This window comes from Patiria miniata, unplaced genomic scaffold (genome assembly GCF_015706575.1).
Source record: "Patiria miniata isolate m_02_andy unplaced genomic scaffold, ASM1570657v1 HiC_scaffold_22, whole genome shotgun sequence".
Lineage (NCBI taxonomy): Eukaryota > Metazoa > Echinodermata > Asteroidea > Valvatida > Asterinidae > Patiria > Patiria miniata.
In genome coordinates this window covers 11,717,184-11,740,274 of record NW_024037061.1, presented here as the reverse complement: position 1 = coordinate 11,740,274, position 23,091 = coordinate 11,717,184, and the positions used below count along the sequence as shown (strand labels likewise).

Sequence of the window (23,091 nt, the reverse complement as noted above, 5' to 3'; positions counted from 1 at the left end):
TATTCTTTCTTTTGACTGCCCAAAAGTAGAGCTTGCCGTACGTCATCAGATCAGATCCAGATGTCTGACCAGAACTCAATGAAATTGTTATCCTCCTTATTGACCCTTCCTTTCCATAGAAGATTTTGCCATAGAACTGTAAAAAAGTTGTTTATACTAATCCAACACTGAAATTACTAAGGGTTGTTGTTGTATAACCTGCAAACAACATGTTTTTTTGTGAAAACACACCTTTTATACGCAGTGACGCACAAGAAACATTTACATGTAGCTACCGGTAGCTTATTAGAATATGAATAAGAATGTGACCCCAATGACCTCAATTCAGAACTATCCAGGGAAGAGTGGTACCAAAAAAAAGCCCCTTTTCATTCTTGCATGAGGAAATGCTTCAACATTAACGAATAGTCTCCAAATATGGTTTGCTTGACAAGAACTTTTGTGTTGGCTATGTGCAGGGGTTGGATCATGTGAGCTTTGATTTCGATTCAAATCAAATGCGCATACTCAACGCATTCTTGACCACAAGGCTATCCAGGGTTGCAATATGGCTTTGATGTCCTGTACGATGTTGTCAATGATATTGTAGACATGTTACTCCAAAGTTGTTGTCATTAATATTGCAGCCTTTCCTTGAATTAAGAGGTTCCCCAAGCATGCAGCAGTGGCACTACCATTCCCCTTCCCCCAAAGAACATTACCTTTGTAAAATATAAATAGTGCTCATTGCTATGAATGCAATACTGTAAACATGTCTGTGAGAGTATTTGAATGGTGTCACAGTACAGTGGTTAAACGGCATTGCTTTTGTGAAGTAGTCACATGACCCTTGACACTGAGCACAAGGAAATAAAAATTTAATGTTGACGTACCCCAGTCTGGTTTGAAAATGATTGAAAACGTCTGTGCTCCTTAGATGCATTAAAATTAAGAAACTCTTGTGATTTTCTGAGGTTCGGAGCAGTTGTACATGTTTGCCTTTGTCGAGAGCATGGCGTAAGGATGGTCCATCCTCTTACAATCAACAAAATGTCACTGTTAATGACTGAAATGTCCATGGTTTCCATTTGGCTTAGAAAAGTAAAGTTAAGTGATAAACTTGTGCAGTGATAATTTACTTATCGAAATGGCTTTGTTGGTGTTGAACCCCCATCTCTGTCTTTGGATTGTGTTCCTCTTTGTTGCCTGTCATTCTCAAACTACCAACGTAACTGAATTTGGCAGTTCAACACAAAAAACCACGATGTCGGAAACTTCTGAACAGACAACCGGACAAGAACCTACCCATCAAGAGTCTACCCCAGGGACCACAGAAGCGCCTTCCACATCGGTGCCGTCCGAGACTTCTGAGAGTTTGTCCCCGACCGAGACGGAGCCAGCGACATTCTCAACCCATGGCACTGTGACAGATCCTGAATCGGAAGGCCTGACCACTGCCATTTACGTCGTCATTGGGGCTGGGGCACTCATAGTTCTGACTGTCGTAGTTGGTGTGGTCTGTGTCCTTTGCCAACCTAAACGCGCCGATGAGACGGAGTTGTTAGAGGTGGGACCAACCGTCTCAGCCCCATATCACGGTGATGTTGAGCCAGAAGCGCTCCCAGCCCCCCTCCCAGAACCAGATCCCTTTCCCGTAATCATGGCTGGGCCAAGTAATGATGAAGATATGCAGCAGATAGAGTTGAGACCAACGTATGCAAACGTCGTTGGCAGTGAGCCGGAAAGAGTCGAGAGCTCCATCAGTTTCTCCGAAGAGGAGGACGAAAACACAGCGGAAGACGGCAGACTCGGTGCAACTGGAATCATGGAGGAGGGAGGGATGGGTTTGGAAATGGAGCAGTCAATTCATCCCAGCAGACCTGTGTATGCAAATCTTCCCAACAATCAACGGGAAAGGGTGGCCAGCTCCATCAGTGTCTCTGATGAGGAGGATGCAGAGTTTAGGGTTTGAACGCATGAGCCTCCGTTTTTGGACTTGAAAGTTGTAGATGTGAAAGTCTCATCAAAATCGTTCTCACCCAGAGTTAAAGCTTGGCCTAGGCTGGTCAACATATTGATTCTGTTGTTGGCCTTACCGCCTTCTAGCCAGTGCCATATTCTTTATACAAGTTTAAACTTTCAAAAGGCATACGACATGTCATTCTTTATTTTGGGGTTCCAAAATGTAAATAAGTCTAACTTTTACAAATCGATTGACAATTTTTTTAAAATTTCATTTAACTCGATCTTTCATTACTGTATTGCCATTTTCTGTGCACAACATGTATTCACTAGATCCAGATTTTGATGCCGAATTGTGGATCCTGAGACTTCAAAACTTCCCAATGTACACGTAAAGTACATGTACCTACTCGGAGCCTTTAGTTTTTTTTTAATATTCATTGTATGTATAATTATTCTTATGAATATAATTATTGTATAATTATTGTTGCCTTATGTTTTAGAATTGTACCGGTATGTGGTGTATTGGCTATTCACTCTGCTTAATTTTAAAATTGTGTTTTGAAACTTTGCTAATGGGTAGATATGTGTATTAGTATTCAGTTGTCATGGGCGGAGGGGGATGGGTTCGCGTAAACCCTGTAATGTTTGTTGATCCAGTAATGAAACCCATCTTTCTTTGTTTTTATTGTTAAAATCGGTTATATAATGGGTCGCAGAAAAGTATGGGTCATTCCACACTAAAGGGGTACAAAAGTGTGACATGGGGGAAATGAAGCAGGATAATAATATCAAGTTGTTAGTCCTCTTTTCCACTTGTACATTCCCACCCCATTGTTGAGGATTGTGCTCACCAAGAATTTAAGACTTTCCAGGCAAATTTTACAAGATTTACATGCTCAGATTGTTACATATACATGTACATGTACATACATACGTAACATGGACAGAAAGTTTGTTAATATTGATAGAAAAGTTACAATAAATGTGTTTACCTAAATAGGGTGCCTATTGTTACAGCATTGTTACCTGTAAAAACCAAGAAAATCTAGTGTTTGTTTAATATGTCACAGGGTACCGTACTACATGTACATGTACCGGTAGGGTCTATGTTCAGAATGTTACGCATGTTACATGGACAGAAAGTTGTCACAAGAAATAAATATAAATACTTAAGACAAGAAAATTGTGTTTATTTGGCTGTTAGCAATCCTAACTGGGTTATGCATGTACGGTATGATGTAATACATTTGGGTAAATTCATGCACATGATAAAACAGAAAATGTCCTCAATTTATAGCGAAACTTTTTTCATGTTATGTAAATGATTTGCAATGAATCCTGTAATTTCTGAAGAACATGATACAGTCCTCTTTATCTTTTGTGTGCATGATCATTAAGGACTCACAAATGAACAGGGAAATTAAGACTCCACAAAAAAATGCTATCTAGCTTTGTTTTACCTTCAACATCCCACTCTCAATCTCCAAATTTGCAGTCAGACTTACCCCACTGGCATCACAGATTTTTTAATGCAATCCTTGAAAATGCACCTTTGTGTCCCATTTAACCTTATTTTCAATTTTCGTTTTGCCATTTTCAAGGGTATTTTGGTGCCTTTTGGTTTTTATGCTTATGCAAATTTCCATATATTCATGAGCAAAAGTGTGTTGTCATTTCAGGCAAAAAACCTCAATGTTATAGATATTTCAGCACAAACAAATTGCCAAACGTTTGGATATTTTCTTGTCCGAAAAGTTCTTTTCTGTGGTGATTCGTCATTGTGTCAGTACATGGCAGTAAGCCAGTGAGCAAACTTTTCTCACAGAATTTTCAATTGACAAATTTTTGGGTTCACAATTTGAACAGAAATTTCTTAAACTGAACAGTGTCTTCCTGAAATGACATCACAGCTACAGCGCCCCCAGTTGCCCAGAAAAGCATGGACAGTGTTAAATGTTTAAAGAAGTGCACTTTTCAATAAAATTAACCAAAAGGGATGTCAAAAGATTTTCATACAGTTAAGAGGAGTAGAAAGTTGCACAAAATGTATTCCTAAGAGAAATTCATTTCACGGACGTGAAGTCAACTAACTCATCAAATTTAAGTCATATCACAATGTTCAGTTACAAGCCGAACTAAGAAAAAGAAACGCCTTTGACAACAACTGAACATAGTAATTTCCACCAGGGTGGCACACCAGAACAACAAATATACACATTTAATTCCACAGTTGGAAATATTTTGAAAGTTCAATACAAATTTACAGAATAAAACTTAAAAACAGCCATACATTTATTTTGAGACAAATTGGACACAATATGTTCCAAGACATGATTGCACATATTGTTTCTACAACACCAAAGACTCGTTAAAAAATCTGAAAATTCTATATAAAACAAGAACGGTTTCTGTTTAATGTTTCCCACCCATGGAACTATTTTTACCCAGATTATGCTTTGAAGAAAATTTCTACACGGAAGTTAAAACTTCCATCCAGTATTTCTACGCCTTGAGCTATTAAACATTTGGTGAAAATAGCTTTGCCAACCTGCCGTTGTTGAACTCTCTGACCTTTTACATTTTGACAGGAGGAAGTTAATCAAAGATAGAAATCATGCAGGTGGCAGTGGTTGTGGGGAGATGAAAATAGTTTTTGTTGGGGATCAGTAATTTACATAGTACCATGAACACTATCAATTCTAGAAGAAACCAAAATTCGATGATGTTGGATCCCAGAGAAATTTCATTGTTTTAAGCGTGAGACACCATTAGAAAAAAAACCCAAGAAAACAGACTTTCCCTTTTGAACTTAAATGCATTAGAAGCAATCAGGTTGCAATGTGTGCACAAGAGCTACTCGGGTAATAACAGTGTGAGGAGCCGGCCTTCGCTGCGCAGCAATGAGAATCTTCCTGTTTAAACAGGCTGTGTTTTTTTGTCGCCCAAATATCCGCGTTTTCGTTTATTTTGAGCCTGTTTTGGGGCTTTTTGCCTGAATTCACATCTTTTTTTCCTGTTTTTGCACAAGTTTCCTGGGTTTTTTTTTCATTGAAATTCATTCTCATGCTTGACTAGCCAGGCCCAGGCTGCACTGGACGACGTCTTCATTGCATTACGACCACTGACGTCCTGGGTATGAACTTCTGCTGCTGTAGCGAAACAAAATACAACAAAAATGTTTTCATATTTTTACCTGAAGGAGGAAGCTGAAATTTCATTTACATTTTCCTAATTGTATCCAGAATTGCAAAGATGCTCAGTTTAGAAAAAGTAAATGTGTCTGTGGGCGAAGTGTTTACAGAAAATAAATCGCAGATCAATCCTCGCTTTCGTTGTGAACATCCTCAGCACTGCAGTACGAACATGTCGTTTAAAAACTTCCTTACGCTCGCGCTCCCACACAAAGCAACTATGTTGCGTACACGCGCGTGAGTCTTCACACGATGGTGGTTGAGTGCTTGCTGCTGCTGTTACCAGCTACCACAGGACTGTTGTAAATTTGGCCAATCATTTGGCTTACGTGATGCCTGATCAATGCTGATTCAGGGGCCATTTATTCGCAAAGCCGGTCTTTATATCACATATTAATACGACCTCACGTGATCGAGTCTCAACCAATCAGAAGCTATCAACTCTCCAAGGTGTTTATTAATATGCATTAGAAATTCACATGATGTCCATAAAAAGTTTGTTAAATACCGTGGAGACTTTAGTTACCGGTACAGCCTTAATAATTTCTGTGTCAGACATTTGAACCAGAAAAGTGTGTAAGATATTTTAACCACCAACCATGCAGTGCCAACTACATACCTGTACCATGTACAAGGGTATGTGTCAGACAGTCACAATGGTGATCTATGGTCCGAAATGGTGTTCAAGTTCAACATTTTTCAAGGGGTGATGATTGAGTGGGGGGGGGGGGGGATGAGGTGTTGCTGCCCATGCATAAAAAGACCAAATGCCTGAAGCAAACCAAAAAAAAGAACTCAATTTTGAGTGATGATGTTATTCGTGGAATTGAGGAAATAGGGGATTTGTTTTTCATTATGTAAATTATTAACATTGATCAACAGGAAGCAGGGGGTGGGTAGCAGTTGGAAGCAGGGGGTGGGTAGCAGTTGGCAAGTTGTACAATACCTCAAACAATAAACTTAGCTTCTGGCCTTTGAAGATAGAACTTTGTGTTTCCTGTTTTCTTTCTTTTGGGGGGAAGAGGAGAGAAGGTCAGGCCCGTAGGCAGGGGGAAGGGGTCGGGGGTTGGGACGACACTTCCCCCCCCCCCCCCCCCAGCTACATTTTTCCTCGCGATTGACTGAGTATTACTTGACTGAGTATTATTCAGTAGTATTACTGTTTATTAGACATGAAAAGGTCCACCTCATGGTAAAAAATGACCCTCCCATTCCACCAGGCTGGCTTCGGCCGTGAAGGTGTGAGTTATTTGGGCTGTAGTGTCTTTGTATTTGGAAGAAAAAGTTAAGGTTAAGCCTAACCCTGCCAAAAAAACCAACAACAACCAAGTGTGGGAACATTCTAGATTTTAGTGGCCCCAGCAGGCACAAAGGGCCTGGATGCTGTGAGATTGAGCAGGTTTCTGACTTTGTTGTCTTTTGTCTTCGATGGATAATACAAAGTTACAGAAAAGTTTGCTTAGGATTGATCAAATAAAATGAAGTCAGATTTTGTTAAGGGAACATAATTTTGTTTCACAAAATGATTAATATTATAAGGTGCATAAACTGTAAAGTGCCTTTCCCCTGAATGAAAAGTGCTCTTGGGTGTTATATTTGTTATATTAGAATTGGTAATGATAACATTTAATTGTACAAGGTGTGACACAACAGGTAGTTTCTTGAGAATCTGGACAAAGTTTTGGAACAAGCCCAGGTCTTGAAGTCTTAAAAACTGTTCAACAGTTCACCAGGATGTTGGAATCAGCAAGGAGTTGTTCCAGAGCAGTAGATGAAAATGCAGCGTCTCCAGCTAGCGTGTTGTAGAGTTTCTAATGGGGAGTCCTTTTGTTTAGATCACCCTTGTGGTTAAAATCCATGGCATGACCTCTTTTTTGCCTGTATTTCTCATGTTCTATCATCTTCTGTTTTTCTTACTGCAGTCTCCAGTACCCAGTGTTGTACAGTCAGCAGCCTTTGCCTTGTCCAACCTTGCCAGAGGCAAAGATGCTAACCTCAAGTAAGTTTACCTCCAAGTTAGCTTAGGCCGTTAACCAAAATTTGCTGAAAAAAGCTTTTCTGTTTTGAGTCTGATAAAAGAAATGTTCTTTCATAATTGATGAATATACACCAGGGTGTTAAAAAGTTTCAACAAATAAAACACTTTGCAACACCAAATGACAAATGCAGTCACATGCAGTAGGCCTTCCTGTACAAGTGCATGGACACACCTCCATCAACAGCGCTGCAATGAATATGCATGAACCAAATGAATATTGATATTAATCCTGCCCTCACCTTTGCTTTATTATTTACTGCTGTGCGTTGACATGACCCAAGGCCATAACGAGCACTATACAATCTACACTAGTACATGTACTGTACATGGTACGTGTACATGTACATGTACATGTGCATGGGAAGACATGCACAAGTACTGTACACCACTGTGGGCCTAACAAGTCCTGTTGACGAACCTTGCATTGTGTGAGCATTGCACAATAGACTGGGAAATCAATTCCGTTGCATGTGTTGTGTACACACTGTTCAGCGCATACAGGATACGTGCTGCGTTGCTGGAATGAGGTGTAAATATTCATCACTGCTTTTGTGGGCAGTGCTTAGAGAATTTAGAGGTCAACTCAGGGAGCCAACGAGGACAAAATTTGCAGTCATCGGTCTTCTTTTACCCATTTTAGACCAAAAACCTTCAATCTATATCCACCCTGAAATAGCAACATGAGGGGAAATAACTACACATTTGGTGGGTGGCTACAAAAATAGGATGGTTTACTTTGACGTCTATATTTTCCCGTCATTAGACGGACGGAGCTGTGCCTTTCTGGATACCCTCGCCTGGTCTGATGGACCTGCACCATTCTTCGTTATCGCTTCTCGGCCTTTTGGCTAAGATCATGTGTAGTATCTGTTCTTTTCAGCTTAATATCTGAAACGCTGCTCATCGAGCAGCCAGTATATTAAACTGATTTTTGGATCTGGGCCGTGGAATAGGGGCTTGCCTCGTCCCGGCCACGGGTTGGCCCGGTATAGCACTACATCCGGGATTCGGCCCACTCCCTTCGGGGAAATAATCAAAGCAAAAGATAGACCTAAACCCTGAAATCAACACATTCTTGATTTTTTTTCTCTTTAATACATCAATGCAAACCATTTTCACAAGATCTTCCATGTAAATGTGAAAAGCTGAAAAAAATTAATTTAGAATCATAAATAAATGTTAACATTTGCAAATAATCACACAAATTGTGAGCGGTTAGTACACCAAAATTAATGAATTTATAATGTTACTGAAAATAGAAAAATGCAGTATACTTTCTGCCAGTGCACTGGTATAAACCCCCATGTAGACCATTCTTAACCCTAACAGAACTCAACCAATCAAACCCCAACGGCATGTTTTGTTGGAATCTGTCAGGATGGGTACAGTACCCCTAAACTAAAAGTCTTTTACATTGGGTTGGCACACCTCCAGAATCAAAGTCGGAAATATGTGTGCACAGTTTCCCATATGGTGTTGGAATTTGCCTGGATGGGTAATGGTTCCTAGTAAATCATGCTAGGGAGTTAGGGTTATTAAAGTAATATTAGAGGAAATAATTTGAGGAGGCATCCTTAAAATATGGCGCACAGAGTCTATACAGTTGTTTTTTTTAAAGGAAAATTCCCCAAAATATCCACCAATCATTCAAGAAGAAGCTGAGGTCAATATTTCAAACAGTTAAAACCCCCAACCTTCACAAAACACCTCTCTGCCGTGTTCCAACTCCCCGGCCCTCATTGTACTCATTTATCCTAAATATCCACCAAAAAAAGTCCAAAAAGAGTCACACATTACAAAATTTTAAAACTGTTAGAACAGCCAATCTTCTCAGGCATCTGCCCTTTGCCAACTCCTACTTCCCTCAATGTATTCTCGCCTATTCTACACATCTTTGTAATCCCTGATGTTGTGTTTTTACAATATTGCAGGGCCCTAATGGATGCCGGTATTGCTGAGTCCTTAATCCATCTGATGGACCTAGACACAGACCAAGGCACTATGGCAGAGGCTGCATGGACACTCGCCTACCTCACTGCAGGGTCAGTTCACTTTGCATTTGTCTCTTTATCATTCCAACCGTTCCTCACAAGTCCTCACACATACAGTGTAGTACAGGGAGCTGCTAAGCAGGAAATGAAGCCTAGAAACAGTCACAAGCAGTGCATGACATTTTGGGTTAAAAGCTATTTTTGCTAAGCGCTTGTTTTATGTGCTTAGCAAATTTGGTGTTAAGCATCTCAATGAAGTATGTCTAACCATCGAAAGCCATTCAGAAGTCAGTCAATCACAAGTCTCTCACAAGTCCGTCCTAAATCCGTCACAAGTCCATCACAAGCCCATCACAATTATTATTATTTATTTATTCTCATCATGTAAAAACATGAAACTTGTCTCCTCGTTCTGCACACAAATATGATGTATAAAACACTAAAAAACTTCACATTAAAAACCAAAACAAAAACATATTACATAAATGTACAAATTGGCGTAACAATATAAGAACACTGACAAGAGTACACGTAAACAGAAATAGAACAACAAATTGAGCCTAATTAAATAAATAAATAAAATATCTGGATTGATAGAGCTATTATGTATAAAGACGAAAAATGGGAAGGACACAATGGCAAGCCGGGGGGGGGGGGGGGGATTAGAAAGCCAGGGGGATATGAGCGGGGGAAAAGGAAACAGGGAAAGGGTTGAAACTTACATGTACGAGGGGTATAAACACACACATTTACATCACGATTTAAAAAGCATAATATCTACTATAAGTCTGATTAAAAACACGAGATTGCCCTGGGTAAAAATAAGTGGAAAAAATGTGTCGTGTTAACGAGATTTCAATTTACTAATTTACTAATTTAACCCGACACAAATGGGTAGATGTGTGAGGAGGGGTGGATAAGAATATTATGAGATAAGACAGAATAAGGGCTAATCTGATTGCACTAAAAACACACTACAGCACGATTATAAAAACAGCATTATCTAGTATAATTCTTGTTAAAATGTGAAACTGCACTGGGTAAAAATGAAAGGTTGTGTCGTGTTGTACGAGAGTTCAATTGACGGATTCGACCTGACCTGTTTTGTACTATGAACGAATGGAGTGGGTGTGTATCGTCTTGCATAATGGTTCTCAGTTTGGATTCAAGAGCATTGTGGTACATTGATTGAATGTCCAGAACATCAACACCAATGACCCTGCTGGCAATTTTAGTGATCCTTTTCAACTTGTTCGAATTCACAACAGTCAAACCATTAAACCAGGCGATACAACAAAAAGACATGACGGACTGTATGACACTCTGATAAAAAAGCAACATAATATCACGATTAACATGAAATAATTTCAATTTCCGCAGGAAAAAGAGCCGTTGACTAGCCTTGGCACATAACTTAAGAGTATTCACATTCCAATTCAATTTACTATCAATGTACGTCCCAAGGTACTTATACTCTGTCACAATTTGGATTTCATCACCACTAATAACAACAGGTTTGATAACATTCTGATTTTTCCTAAAATCAAAAACAATTTCTTGCGTCTTCTGCGTGTTCAATATTAGGAAGTTATCTTTGCACCAATTACAGAACTTAACAATTTCGTTCCTGTATCCAGTCTCATTGTCATGACTAATCAACCCTGTCAGTGAGGTGTCATCTGCATATTTTATCATAGGACACATAGGGTCTTCACTTCTGAGGTCACTAGTGTAAAGAGTAAAAAGCACTGGGGACAAAACGCACCCCTGTGTCTCTTACAAGTCCATCATGAGCCAATCACAAGTCCATCTCAAGTCCATCACAAGTCTGTTGAAAGTCAATCACAAGTCAATCACAAGTCACTCAGAAGTTACTCGACAGAAGTCAATCAATCTCAAGTCCATCACAAATCTCTCACAAGTCCATCACAAGCCCATCACAAGTCCATCACAAGCCCATCACAAGTCTGTTAAAAGTCAATCACAAGTCCATCACAAGTCCATCACAAGCCCATCACAAGTCCATCACAAGTCCACAAGACAGTGAATTGTTTTCCTGATACAGTTTGTAGTTGTATTTAAGTTGTGCTGTTATTGTTTTCCTGATACAGCGGTGAGTATGAGCAGACCTTTGTATCATTAGGACTCATCCCACGAGTGGTTGCAGCTTTGGATAAACTATCCCAACAGACACCTCATGACTCAGCGGTAGGTCATTCGACTAGATTTTAACAGTTTCTTGTACTTTTTTTTTTTTTTTTTTATAAGGTGGATTATGTTGGAGTTACTTCTTATGTCCCTGGTATTTTGATTGACCAGTTGCATTTATTAGATTTGGGCAGAGTTGTATATTGTGGTTTCAGAGAGTGTATATATCAATAAACCTGAGGTTTGGAAAGTTTGAGTGAAAAGAAGTGACAAGCACTGCCACTTGAATTTTGATTACTCTTTTAAAAAGTTTATCTTTTCCTTTTTTTGACACACGCACAGGTAGTCACACCTCTAGTCAGATGTCTCGGCAACATCTGCAGCGGTCCGGAAGAGCTGGTTACTATGGCAACTGGAGACGGGAGTCTTCTCCCTTCCATCGGTCGCCTCCTCCACTCAGATCATCGGCACATCAAGAAGGAAACATTGTGGGCATTGAGCAACATGACAGGTGAGAAACAGTATGGTTTTGACTCAAAGTCCTTCAGAGGCAGTTTTGTTTGGAACTGAATTCTCAACAAACAAAATCCTCCACTGTGATGGAAATGAAGGAGACTTAAAGTATAAGTGGCTTAGAGTCTACCTTCCTCATTCCTGCAAAACCCTCCAAAAGCTCCTTGTAGAATTTGAAGTATCTAGGAGGCTTGAAGAACATAGTTAAAAGCCTGACAATACTCTATATGCTCTTTGTAAACCTATAAAATTCACTTAAATTGATTCCCTATGACATTCTTTCCAATATATCAGCTTGTTGTCACCAGCAGGAGCCGTAATGAGGTTTAATACAATGCCCGATCAAATCCCCGTGATCTGATTGGTTGGTCATGATCACATGTCATTGAACTATTCGTCCCAACCCACGGCCCGGCCGTACTGCAGTAAATAGAAGTTCCATTGCACGGTCACTCTTTTGGTGGCTCTGACCAATCAGATGATGAGGATTTATTCAGGTGTTGTATAAAACATATAATGAATGTTTCATATTCGTGCCATCAAAAGAATAATTTCATTCGGTGACAGATGGAATGTTCCATTCCACTCGGCTTTGCCTCATGGAATGGAACATTCATTTGTCACCATGAAATTATTCCCACCACTGGACTCATAAGCATTCATTATTTGTGTAATATATGAGCTAGCTGTTTGCGACAGTTTATTATATGGAACTATAAAGGCTAATTTTGAAAGGAAGGGGTTGTTCGGTTTTTGTTTGTTTAAGTTGTTTTCAAGAGCATCAAAGCCAATCAAAGGGCAGCTCCTGGTTGTTGGGGTTTTTTTTCCATGGATGAAGACTGATCACTGTCCCTTTCATTTCAATGCTTTGTTTATTTCCAGAGGTGTCCAGTGTCTGTCAGCAGTTGGTTAGTCTTGGTCTCTTGCCTGGCATTGTCTCCTGTCTTGAAAATACCTACGATATCAAGAGGGAGGTAAGCATTAATGGTGTCATCTATGTTTTCTCTCGTTCTTTCCATTTCTTTCTTCTTGTCTACCTTTCAACATTACATCCTTCATTCAGTACTTGGTAGTTCCTCTCCCAAATATTTTCCTTTGTTATAACATGATTATTTTATCATGGGTGGCTTGTGCGTAAAGCGCTCGCCTCTCACCTCTGTGGCCCTGGTTTGATTCCTGGCCGCGACCGTAGGCTTATGTGTACGTGTTCTACATAACCCCCGAGGACCGACACACAAAGGGAGAACAACAGATCCTTTCAGTCCTCGGGAGTTGGGTCTTTTGTTCAAAACGGTCCTCTGTAGTAGGTTCATGTGCATGCATTCTGGAATTTGTATTCCTGCGGAGACATTTCTTTGTTCTCGTGTAGTAAAGTTTTCGAGTTTGAAATTGAAGTTTCAAAATGCTTTTATTTTAACCAGAATTAATTTCCTGGGCTGAAATTTGGACTAAATATCCCTTTTCTAAAACTCTTCCATTTGCGACGGATCAACCTACCTTGGAAATTCCTAGTTTTTGAGTAAAATCCATATATCTATTTCGTGAAATTCTTGTGGAGACGTATTCATCTATAGAAATGTTCTTCTGGAGACGTATACAATCTTTTGTTCCCTATTGTGTTCATGTCTCCGTAAGGTAGTAAATTCCAGCACTTATTCTATGGGAGAGTGTTATATTATAGGGACAAAGAGAAACACAAAGCATTGTCCGCGGGAGTATAGTAAAACAAGAGTGTGTGCGTATAGTTGTGTGTTGGTTCTCTCCTGTGCCAAGAGGGTTTTTTTCCGGGCTCTCTGGTTGCCCTCCCTCCGCAACCTTATTTGACCAAGATCAAGTTTGATGTATCTTTCCAAATGTCCGAGTTATAGAGATGGAATTAAAACCAGGTGTTACATGTATTTCAACTGTTTTAACTAAGCCAGTTATCTTTAAACCTAACATGTGTGGACGTTAGTTAGTTTGTTTGGTCACTTTAAGGGTGGGGGAGGGCTGGGGGGAAGATAACTTTCATTAAGCCACCAAAATGACATACCGGTATGCTCTTCCTTTGTACAGGGTGAGTAAAAAAAAACGAAACCCAAATGTCGGGACTATTGTTTTATTGAAGTTCTGCATGTAGCACTTTCAAAATCTAGGATATGAAAGCCCAATTCATAAGCTTTCTTTTAGTACAAGAATCATTCAAATCACTTATGTACTTTTCAAGTTACAGGATTTTAAACACAACCACCGTTTTAAAGTTCTGTCCACGGATAACAAAAAAGGTGTGCATTCTTTCATCAAAATGAAAACAATTCACACACATCCCTATGTGATTTGTTTTCGCTTTGCTAAGAGAACACTGAACTTTTTTGTGATTCGTGAACAGAACCTTAATATGGTGGTTGTGTTTAAAATTCCGTAACTTGCAAAGTACATAAGTGATTTGACAGAGTCTTCAGGGTTCTCCCCAGGATTTTTTCAAACCTGTGGGGGAAGTTTTGTTGTGATTCACCAACCTGCGAAGCCATGGCGTGGGGTTCGGGGCCCGCTTAAGGGCCCCGAAAAATTTTGAACTTTAGAGGCTCTCTGGTGCATTTTAGAGCAAATCTGGGGAGTCTTTGAGGAAGATTTTCTCTTAAAATTTAGAGGAGATCATGTGATATTTTTTGTAATTAAAGAAAAAATATATCAAAATGTTTAACTTAAAAAAAAAATCAACATTTCAAAACCTGTGTTAAAACTTCCTGATCTAGAAAGTATGAATTAGATTAACAAGCAAGTTTCAAATTAAGAAATTAAGGTGAAGAAAAATATCACTTTTGCTTCCGATTACATGCCTTTCAAAATAGCGTCGGTAAGTCGGAAAAATTATTTCGCCAATTTTTTGGGCTGCTGATTGAATCATGGAGGAATAAAAACACTTGATTGAATGGAGCATATTGAACAAGGAATCATGTAGTTTTGTGCCTGGATTATTTTCCTTTGCACCACGAAAATTATCAAGACTGACCATCAAAAGTGATTAAAACTTGCCTCACCTAATTAAAAAAAAAAATTTGAGGTAGTTGATTCCACAATATGTTTAACGTACATCATGGCCCCTGGCGCCGTCAACATTCAGTCTGGCCGGCTGTACATCGCGCTGTGCTCACCGTACCGACACGGCGCAGCATCAGTGTGGCTGAAAATTTTGCACCACTGCTTCTAAGAAGCATGCTACGCGTACAATGTTTCGCCATACGTTCGAGCTTTGCAATCTCGTCATTTTAATGGAAAATACATACACAGAAAATAGAGATCACGTTCTGTGAATTAATTTGCAGAAATTCTCTTTCTCCATCGATGTTTGTTTGTTGTTTATACGATCCAACTTCGGCCGAAATCATCATGTATGCACGTACAAGGCAGTAGTCACTGGTTCCGGTCCTTCATCATCATAGCATTGATACTGTTAGCACGCGAAGGGAACCAGTGTACCATGCTGAATGCGCTAATATATAGCTGGGTGCTGGCGGTCGTCGCGAAAGACCCGTCATCGTGTGCATTTTGATCACACATGCAGCATCAGAAATACGGGATTTTTGTCAAGATTTTGAATGTCAAGATGAAATAATGGCGTATGAAACGATAATGTTGTGCATTTTAATGGCTTGTGTAATAAATTATATTGTGCGTATCGGGGGCTGAAAAATGTGATCGGCATTTTTGTCGGCGTATCGGGCCACAATTCCAGCGTATCAGGCCGATACGCACGTTTGTACGTGGGGAGAACCCTGAGTCTTGTACTAAAAAAAAGCTGATGAATTGGGCTTTCATATCCTAGATTTTGGAAGCGCTACATGCAGAACTTCACTAAAACAATAGTCCCGACATTTGGTGTGTTTTTTACTCGCCCTGTATTTAAACCCAAGTTGGCACCTGAGATCGTGTATCAAGTAACATTAACCCTCCTATGCAAACATACATTCTGTGCCAAGTTTTCCTTTCAATCAAAGGCTTTGACTCAAATGCTTTGACTCTAGGCGATTGATAAGCCAACTGTGCCTACCACTTGTCTGCTTTTGTCTCTTGACTGAATTTGACCAGTGCTTGCTGGAAATATGATCTGGCTGTTGGTGGATTGCCTGTGTAAAAGGCATTGCAGGGGAAGAGGATAGATTTTTTGACTGTCTGTGACTGTTCAGACAGCAGGAGGTTAAAGCAAAATTTGATGTGCATTGGATGCTGGCTTTTGTTTACACCTTTTAACCTTCATCAGTTAGGTTAACCACAAAAGGGTAATCTTGAGGTCTCAGCTTCATATTTCGCCAGTTAAAATGCCTTGCCACTTTAAACATTTTATAAGTCCATACGTGAAGAGGCATTCCTAAACTTTGTTTTGTTTTGAAACCTTGTTCCAACCACTGTCCACCCAGGCAGTAGTGTGTCTGTGCAACCTAGCCTACCAAGGCCCAGCTCTCTGTCAGGTGTTGCTGCAGCACGGTGCGTTCCCTGGAGTCATCAATATGCTCAAGAATCAGGACACCGATGCCATAGGTCTGGCCCTGGGATTTGCGGATTTGATCCTCAAGAACGACAGTAGTGTGAGTCCATTGAATCTAGAGGTCTTTTGAGCAGTTATGTTATATGTTGTAGGAGACATGTATGCAACTTTGTTTTAAACATCCCAAAAAGATTTTATGTTCATTGATTATGAGCCCTGGAACAATTTCTAAAGATTTGATGGATGCTATCAATGCCTTGAAGTTTTGTCTGAAACAAGTCATATTTGCAGACTTTTCAGAATATTTTTATGATGGTGCCCCCCCCCCCCAAATAAAAAATCCTCAAGATTATTTATCTTTCAAAATGACCAGAAACTGCATTTCTGGACAATTTTGAAATGAGGGTTGTCTTTTCTTCAGGTCCAACAAGAAACTTTTGCTGCCATTTTCAAAGGCAATTTTTTTTTCCAGGAGATCAAATCGTTGTAGTCCATTTTCCCCAAAAACTGATTGCCAAACTGCACCAAAAATTATCCTACCACACTTTCCGAACAACAGAACCTGTTTTTAAACGAAAACTGAGTCTGTGCGGCAATAGAAGGCGCTGTTGTAGCTACCACAGAAAATTTCAAACAAAAATAACATTGACACGCATGATTATTAAAATTGACGCGCGCGCTGACCAGAGACCAACTATTTAATTTTTTTGGCCAAAGAGAATAGAGACATGTCATGGTGGGCGGACCGCAAGGTAATGTGGGAAATAAATCTTACTCAATGGCTACCGCCCTCTGGAGAATATTGCAAATGTAGTAATGCTCTTCAGTATTAAGATGAGCGTGGTCGAATTATAGTTTGAGGAAGATGGATTTTCTTTGCCGGTTGTATTTTCAGACTTGATCTTTTGTCTGAGAAGGTGTCTGGCATTCCTTGTAATGATTTCTCATTCTTGGTGATGCAGGCCAAGCATCTCTTTGAGGAGCACGGCGGTCTGAAATTGCTGGAGCCCTTGGAGTATCACAACAATCCTGAGATACACAAACAGGTGGCCGAGTTCCTTGAAGCGCACTTCTATCAAGACGATGAGCATAAATGATCAGCGAACAGGTGAAGGAATCAGAATTGAAGATCGGCGTAACATGGAGTCTTTGTAATATAGATTAATCGACATCGTGCATATGTTTCAGAACAACTTGTACACTGAGGGACCATTTGCAAGGCTGAGAGGTTAAAGAGACCATTTTTTATGGGAGTTCAAATTATAAACAAGATACTGTGTCGACATGGGGCATTTTGTAAGGCGTGTAGCTTAACATTGCAGTTTTAAATCAAATTAGGTTTTGCCCTTCACCGACGTTCAAACAGCACTGTTTACTCGGTGTGTTACCTCCCGAGTGAAAGTTGGAAAAAATCACTCGGGTGGGACTCGAACCCACAACCTCCTGCTTTCTAGTGCAGACGTCTCACCACTCGACCATTGCAGTTTTAGTGGTGAAAATGACGTCATAGCCAATATAGGCCCAACCTCGTCCCCAGGGTGTCGAGCAGTACGCGCCCACCACTACCTGGTCTCTCACCCTGGTATGGGATCATTTGCATGTGCAAGATTTTTGAACACGAACATGTATGCAAAAGAGGAATAGTCTGATGCCTGCCTGTGCGTTACATTTGCATTCTTTTTTGTATGCGGTGTCTGGGGTAAAAACAGAATTAATTCATCGCAGCGCCAGCATGGCGTGAGTTACAAAAACACAATTTTATTTTAATTAAACTTTTACGATCTTAACGAGACAACATCCAGTATCACATTTCATATTAACATGAACAAATTAAAAAAGAAATGAATATTTTCGAGAAGGCGTGGACAAATGATGGCGAAAACACGTACTGCACGTTGTGAATAACAGCACCAAGTACACGATATAAATCCATTTCTAGCCAATTGCGGTATCAAATCAGGATGCAGGAAGGAAGTTTCCTATCCAGGGCTTACTATCGGAAACGAGGTTGGAAATAAAGTAAGCACTGGGGACGAGGTTGATATAGGCCTACAATGGTCAAAGATCACGGATGAGATATTTTAGAATTTTTTGATTTAAAAATAACTGTCGAAAGTTGGAATAACTTCAGCTTTTTACCTATAAAGGTTTATTAAAAGCAAAAGATATGTAAACCATGGATTCTGCGGCCCTTGGCAGGCTACAAACTTTCATCTGATTATCATTATTTTTTAATTTCCTCCATGCCAGACCTGCACAGATGTGCTGAAACAATTCTATACCCGAATGTTACTATGAATGTGTAGAATTAACTGATAGCAGAAACCCACTCTCTCCGTTTTGCACATACCAAAGCCCTCGATCGTTTGCTGACAAGACGCCCAGGCTTAATGGGGGGTTGGGGGCACCTTTGCAACATGTTGCGTGTATTCTCCATGTAACCTTTCCTTTGGCCTGGTAACTGCAAGCTCTTGAATGTGTTTATAATAGCAGAAATATGGTGGGGACCAGGGCTCTTAACCAGTTCGCGTTGGATGACGTGTATACACTCAAAGGTTTTGCAATATTCGGAACAGATGACGGATAAACACTTAACGAGCGAGGCCGGAAATATCTGTCAGCGACCCGCTTGCAGCGAGCGAGGCCGGAAATATCTGGGTTTTTCTACCCGCAAGATGATGGCCTGAACCCATCTGGCATCAAGGTGAGAAATAATCCTGTGCCTGGGTCCGGTCGATGTCAAAATACTCCCGGCGCCAACTGGTTAAGAAGCCTGCACAAGTTGATGAGGCATTTAAAACAAAAAGGGCCATGCTTAAAAAAGCCAATGTGTGTACTACGTTTGTGTCCTAATTGTTTTTGCTCTATGCCCATACTGCAAAAGAATTACAATATATGTGTTATACTCTTCATGTGAATATCTCTCAAACTCCGAGTGTTAAGTGAATTCTGATATTTTTTTTTAAGTATGACATTTTATATGATGTTTTCAATTGCAGTAGTGTAGACGTAAAGCTTAACATTAAGATTGTTACATTTTAATTGTGTCAATGAAATCATATTCTTCCTTGAAAAAAATAATGTGTATTGATTTTTTTAGTTTATGATAGAAGTTTTATTACAAATGACATTACAAAAAAGAGAGGAATTTGTTTCATGAGATATTTTTACGCTTTTTATTTGTAAACACACATTCCAGGAAGTTTTCGGGCTACAAAATTGTACACAGGCAGGAATTGTGATTGGTTAAGAAATTTTGTCAACCTTGCATTTTTTTTTTCCCTTCAATTTTTGTCGTCAATGTATGTTTTACAATTTTATAATAAATTACACAAACTGCCATTTAATCTTCAATTTTGTTTTACTGATACAGTTTTCAACATATCGCTCTTCAAAACCTGATTTTAACTGGTTTTATTGTATCAAAATTGCATTCACTGAAATAATGAAAAATTATTCAATTTTTTTTCCAAATAGTAAATTTTAGAAGAGTTGTACTTGTTACCTAAAATTTCTTTTTAAATAATGACAACAAAGTGAGGAAAGTTTATCCCAATCATTGAGACAGGGATTCCTTTAGTTGTTCATGCATTCTTTTCTTAAGAAGATCTGCTAGAAAACATGCTCCAGTTTATCAAGTAAATCTGGCGGAGATAATTTCTTTCTGTCGAAAATCTGAAATCAAGGAACTAGTGCCATCTTAAGATATAAAATATTCCATGACATTTGTACTAAAGTGGTGCCAGCCATGGGAAAAATGTTGCAACCTGAAGCCACATTTTTCTTCATATATCTTCTCAATGAAGGTCAGTCATTGCAAAAATGATGATAAGACATGAATCTGGGACTGAGAAACATTTCCAATTTTGTTAGGAAATACTATTTCTTGACTCTCCATAGACTTTACACACAACCGCTGAAGTGGCGTCAGGTTGCAACATTTTTTCCCCCAGCCATTTGACCAGCGCCTTGATCTATCTTGTAAAAGCTCTTAATAAATACCTTATTATTATTATTATTATAATTATCTGAGGTGGCACTGCGCGGTAGCACCATGCTCGGGCGAGTCACGCTCAGGTAGTACGCACGCACTCCGGGCTCCTTCAGCCAATAGTGTTGCCAAAATATGCGCGCACACCTCGTCTTAAAGAGGCATGCGGTGTGCGCGCAAGCGTGGCACCACCTCAAAATGGCTTCTAATTTTGTTCGCCAGATTACACTGTATTTTACTCAAAGCTTGCTGTTAAGGTCATCAAAAACGTCGACTCTTTTCATTACCTGGCAAAATTTGTAACAACCATCTGTTTCCGTAGATCCGTTGCAATGCAGCCATATTTGAGGTACGTGCCTTTATTCCAAAGAGATAGGCATGGCTAACCCTCGTGTGGTTTCATTGTTCACCCCAAAGATGGCGGCTGGTTGCAAATGGTCAATGTGAGAGCCGTTTTTGTAAAAGGCCACATCTTTCAAATTCGACTTCTTTTTCTTCAGATTTTTATTCTTCTGTGTATAATGTGAATGTACCATCATAAAACCCAGTGAGTTTGTTAGCAGTGTGTTTAGTTTAGTTTTCCATGTCAAATGCGATCTTATAAACGGTAGAGATTATTAAGTATAACAATTCACAGATTATATCGGAAGCCACTTCAACTGAAGAAGTTCCTTTCGGCTTTGTTAGTCACTTTGTACACATCCTTGACTATGTCAGTAAATACGTTGTACAAGTTAAAGTACTCCCTCGTTAGTTTCTAAAACTTAACATAGATATCGATAAAAGAGGAAATTAGCTGTTTTTGAGTCAAGCAGCAAACTAGTTATATAAATCGATACTTAGATATATTTTGTAGAAAGTAATGAAATATTTGAACGAAAAATAAAAATCTTCCTATGTTTTAATAATGTTTTAATATTATGTGCTTGATACAAAAGCAGCAATTACATTGTTTTAGTTCTGAGGTGAGCAGTTAGCATTTACTTTGTGTTTATGAAGTCAGGGAGCCAGGCAAAGATGGCTGCTTTTCAAACTGTAATTTCTCATTCATTACAATACACATGCAATCTGAAGACACTGGCAGCAATATATCACTCGGACAATTGAAGCAGACATTTTTGTTTGTTCACATCACAAAGCATTTACAATTCTCAAGTCGTGCAAATCTTCAGGCCTATGGTTCACTTGAGTCCTTCTTTCTGATTACTCAAAAAGTTGTTTGGCTACTAGTTACACATTCAACATTAGCTTCAAAATGTACAGTCCCTTTTGGTATTTTAGCATTCATATCAACATTAGTCTGTTCCAAATTTCTTTATAAACTTGGGAGTTTGTAGAAACACCAGTTTCATCTCCTTGTTCAACGAACATACCTAAATTTTGCACTTGCTCATTGCAGTGGCTTTACGATGTGCGTGTTTTAGTTTTTAAATCCCCCAGTTTACACGTCATTTACTGTTAACAGATTCTTCAGTACCAACTGAGAAAAAAACAGCTATCCATATAAACTACTTCGCTCATAAATACCTGTAATTACTTGCACAGAATCTGTCAAACCATTGACAAAGTTAGTGCATCCTCATTTTGTGCATATCTTTGTAGTACCTTTCATATTCACATAATCAATTCTATAAACGTGTTAGTATTGCATATTAACATTTTAAGCATTAAAAAAAAGGGTTACAATGGTTATTACACATATGCTCAACTTAATCTCAAATATTCGTGAAACTTCAGGGAGCTTTTTTTGTTGTTGCCATGTTTCAACTTGATGAGGCTTGATGTACGTTTACTATATTGGGAATGGAGACCAGCTCTTATCATACAAAAAAAAGTAGATGTAATTTCAATAAAGTAATAAAATTGTTAAAAAATAAATACTGCACAAACCTTCAGACACAATTATTGTGTGTTCCACTCCCCGAAGCCTGCCCTCAATGTTCCAGACATTAACTATAACGGGCCCTTTTCTCAGTAAGATTGAACGATAGCTGTTGTTCTAGTAACTTTTCAGTGAGTGAGTTTTTATGTAATAAGCCGGCAACCTTCACAATTACAACAGAAGAGGGGTCTTATTTTTTTGCAAAGGGAGCTTTGCTTTCATTCTGATATGGCAAAACATGAGGAGTCACTTACTTTTGAACAACCTAAATATAAGCATAATCATTGCCAAACAATACCTTTTTTGCCCAATTTATCTCAGTAAAAAAAATTCCAGCTCTCAACAAAAATATAAAAAAACCTTCGCACAGGGCGAGTAAACAAAGAAGTCCCTTTGGACACGTACTTGTCTCCCACAAAAAGGGTAAGGATTACCACATTTGTTTTCTTCGGCCAACATTCGGTCTGGGTATTGACCACAGTCTGTAAAGGTTTCACTGATATTCAGCTATACATGAAAAATATACAAGCCCTTTTTCGGGGACTAACCAAAAAAACACTACCAACACAATTTCCAGAATGGGCCTTTTGCTTTCAACACAATAGCAACAATGGGCCTCTGGACAATGAAGGAAATAAAAGGAATAACAGAACAGGGCATCAATTAAATGGAATTACATTTATTGAACTTGAGTATGAATTTATAGGATAAGGTTCACATAATTGTCACTGTCCTGTTCAGGTTCTTGCTTGTTTTATTTTGTCTGTATTTTACAACGTTTCTGCACACTGCCCGAGCGTTAGGCTGCCGTACCTTCGGAAGATGTTCTCCAAATTAACCTATCGTGTCTTGTACCCTACCTGTTTCATAAACATTCTGACCATTAAGGCCCTTTGGACAGCAGTAAACTGTGGCCTTGTCATGGCTA

General features: G+C 39.2%; 1 protein-coding gene and 1 non-coding gene across 2 annotated transcripts; both read left to right on the top strand.

The window, feature by feature from the left end:
* The first annotated feature begins 7,009 nt into the window (after window positions 1–7,009).
* Window positions 7,010–17,680, top strand: LOC119730766 (importin subunit alpha-2-like). Its single transcript, XM_038203792.1, has 7 exons — window positions 7,010–7,134; window positions 9,105–9,215; window positions 11,276–11,372; window positions 11,655–11,823; window positions 12,708–12,799; window positions 16,223–16,390; window positions 17,253–17,680. The coding sequence occupies exons 1-7, from the start codon at window positions 7,025–7,027 to the stop codon at window positions 17,385–17,387; spliced, it is 882 nt and encodes a 293-aa protein (XP_038059720.1). The 5' UTR covers window positions 7,010–7,024; the 3' UTR covers window positions 17,388–17,680.
* Window positions 8,002–8,194, top strand: LOC119730988. The gene has a single exon (XR_005271411.1). It is a non-coding gene; the product is annotated as a U2 spliceosomal RNA (small nuclear RNA).
* Window positions 17,681–23,091: the final 5,411 nt, after the last annotated feature.

Coding starts and splice junctions, on each gene's coding strand:
- LOC119730766 (XM_038203792.1), top strand. CDS start 7,025: ATGTTCTATCATCTTCTGTTTTTCTTACTGCAGTCTCCAGTACCCAGT. Junction 11,824..12,707: donor GGCATTGAGCAACATGACAG/GTGAGAAACAGT, acceptor GTTTATTTCCAG/AGGTGTCCAGTGTCTGTCAG. Junction 16,391..17,252: donor TCCTCAAGAACGACAGTAGT/GTGAGTCCATTG, acceptor TTGGTGATGCAG/GCCAAGCATCTCTTTGAGGA.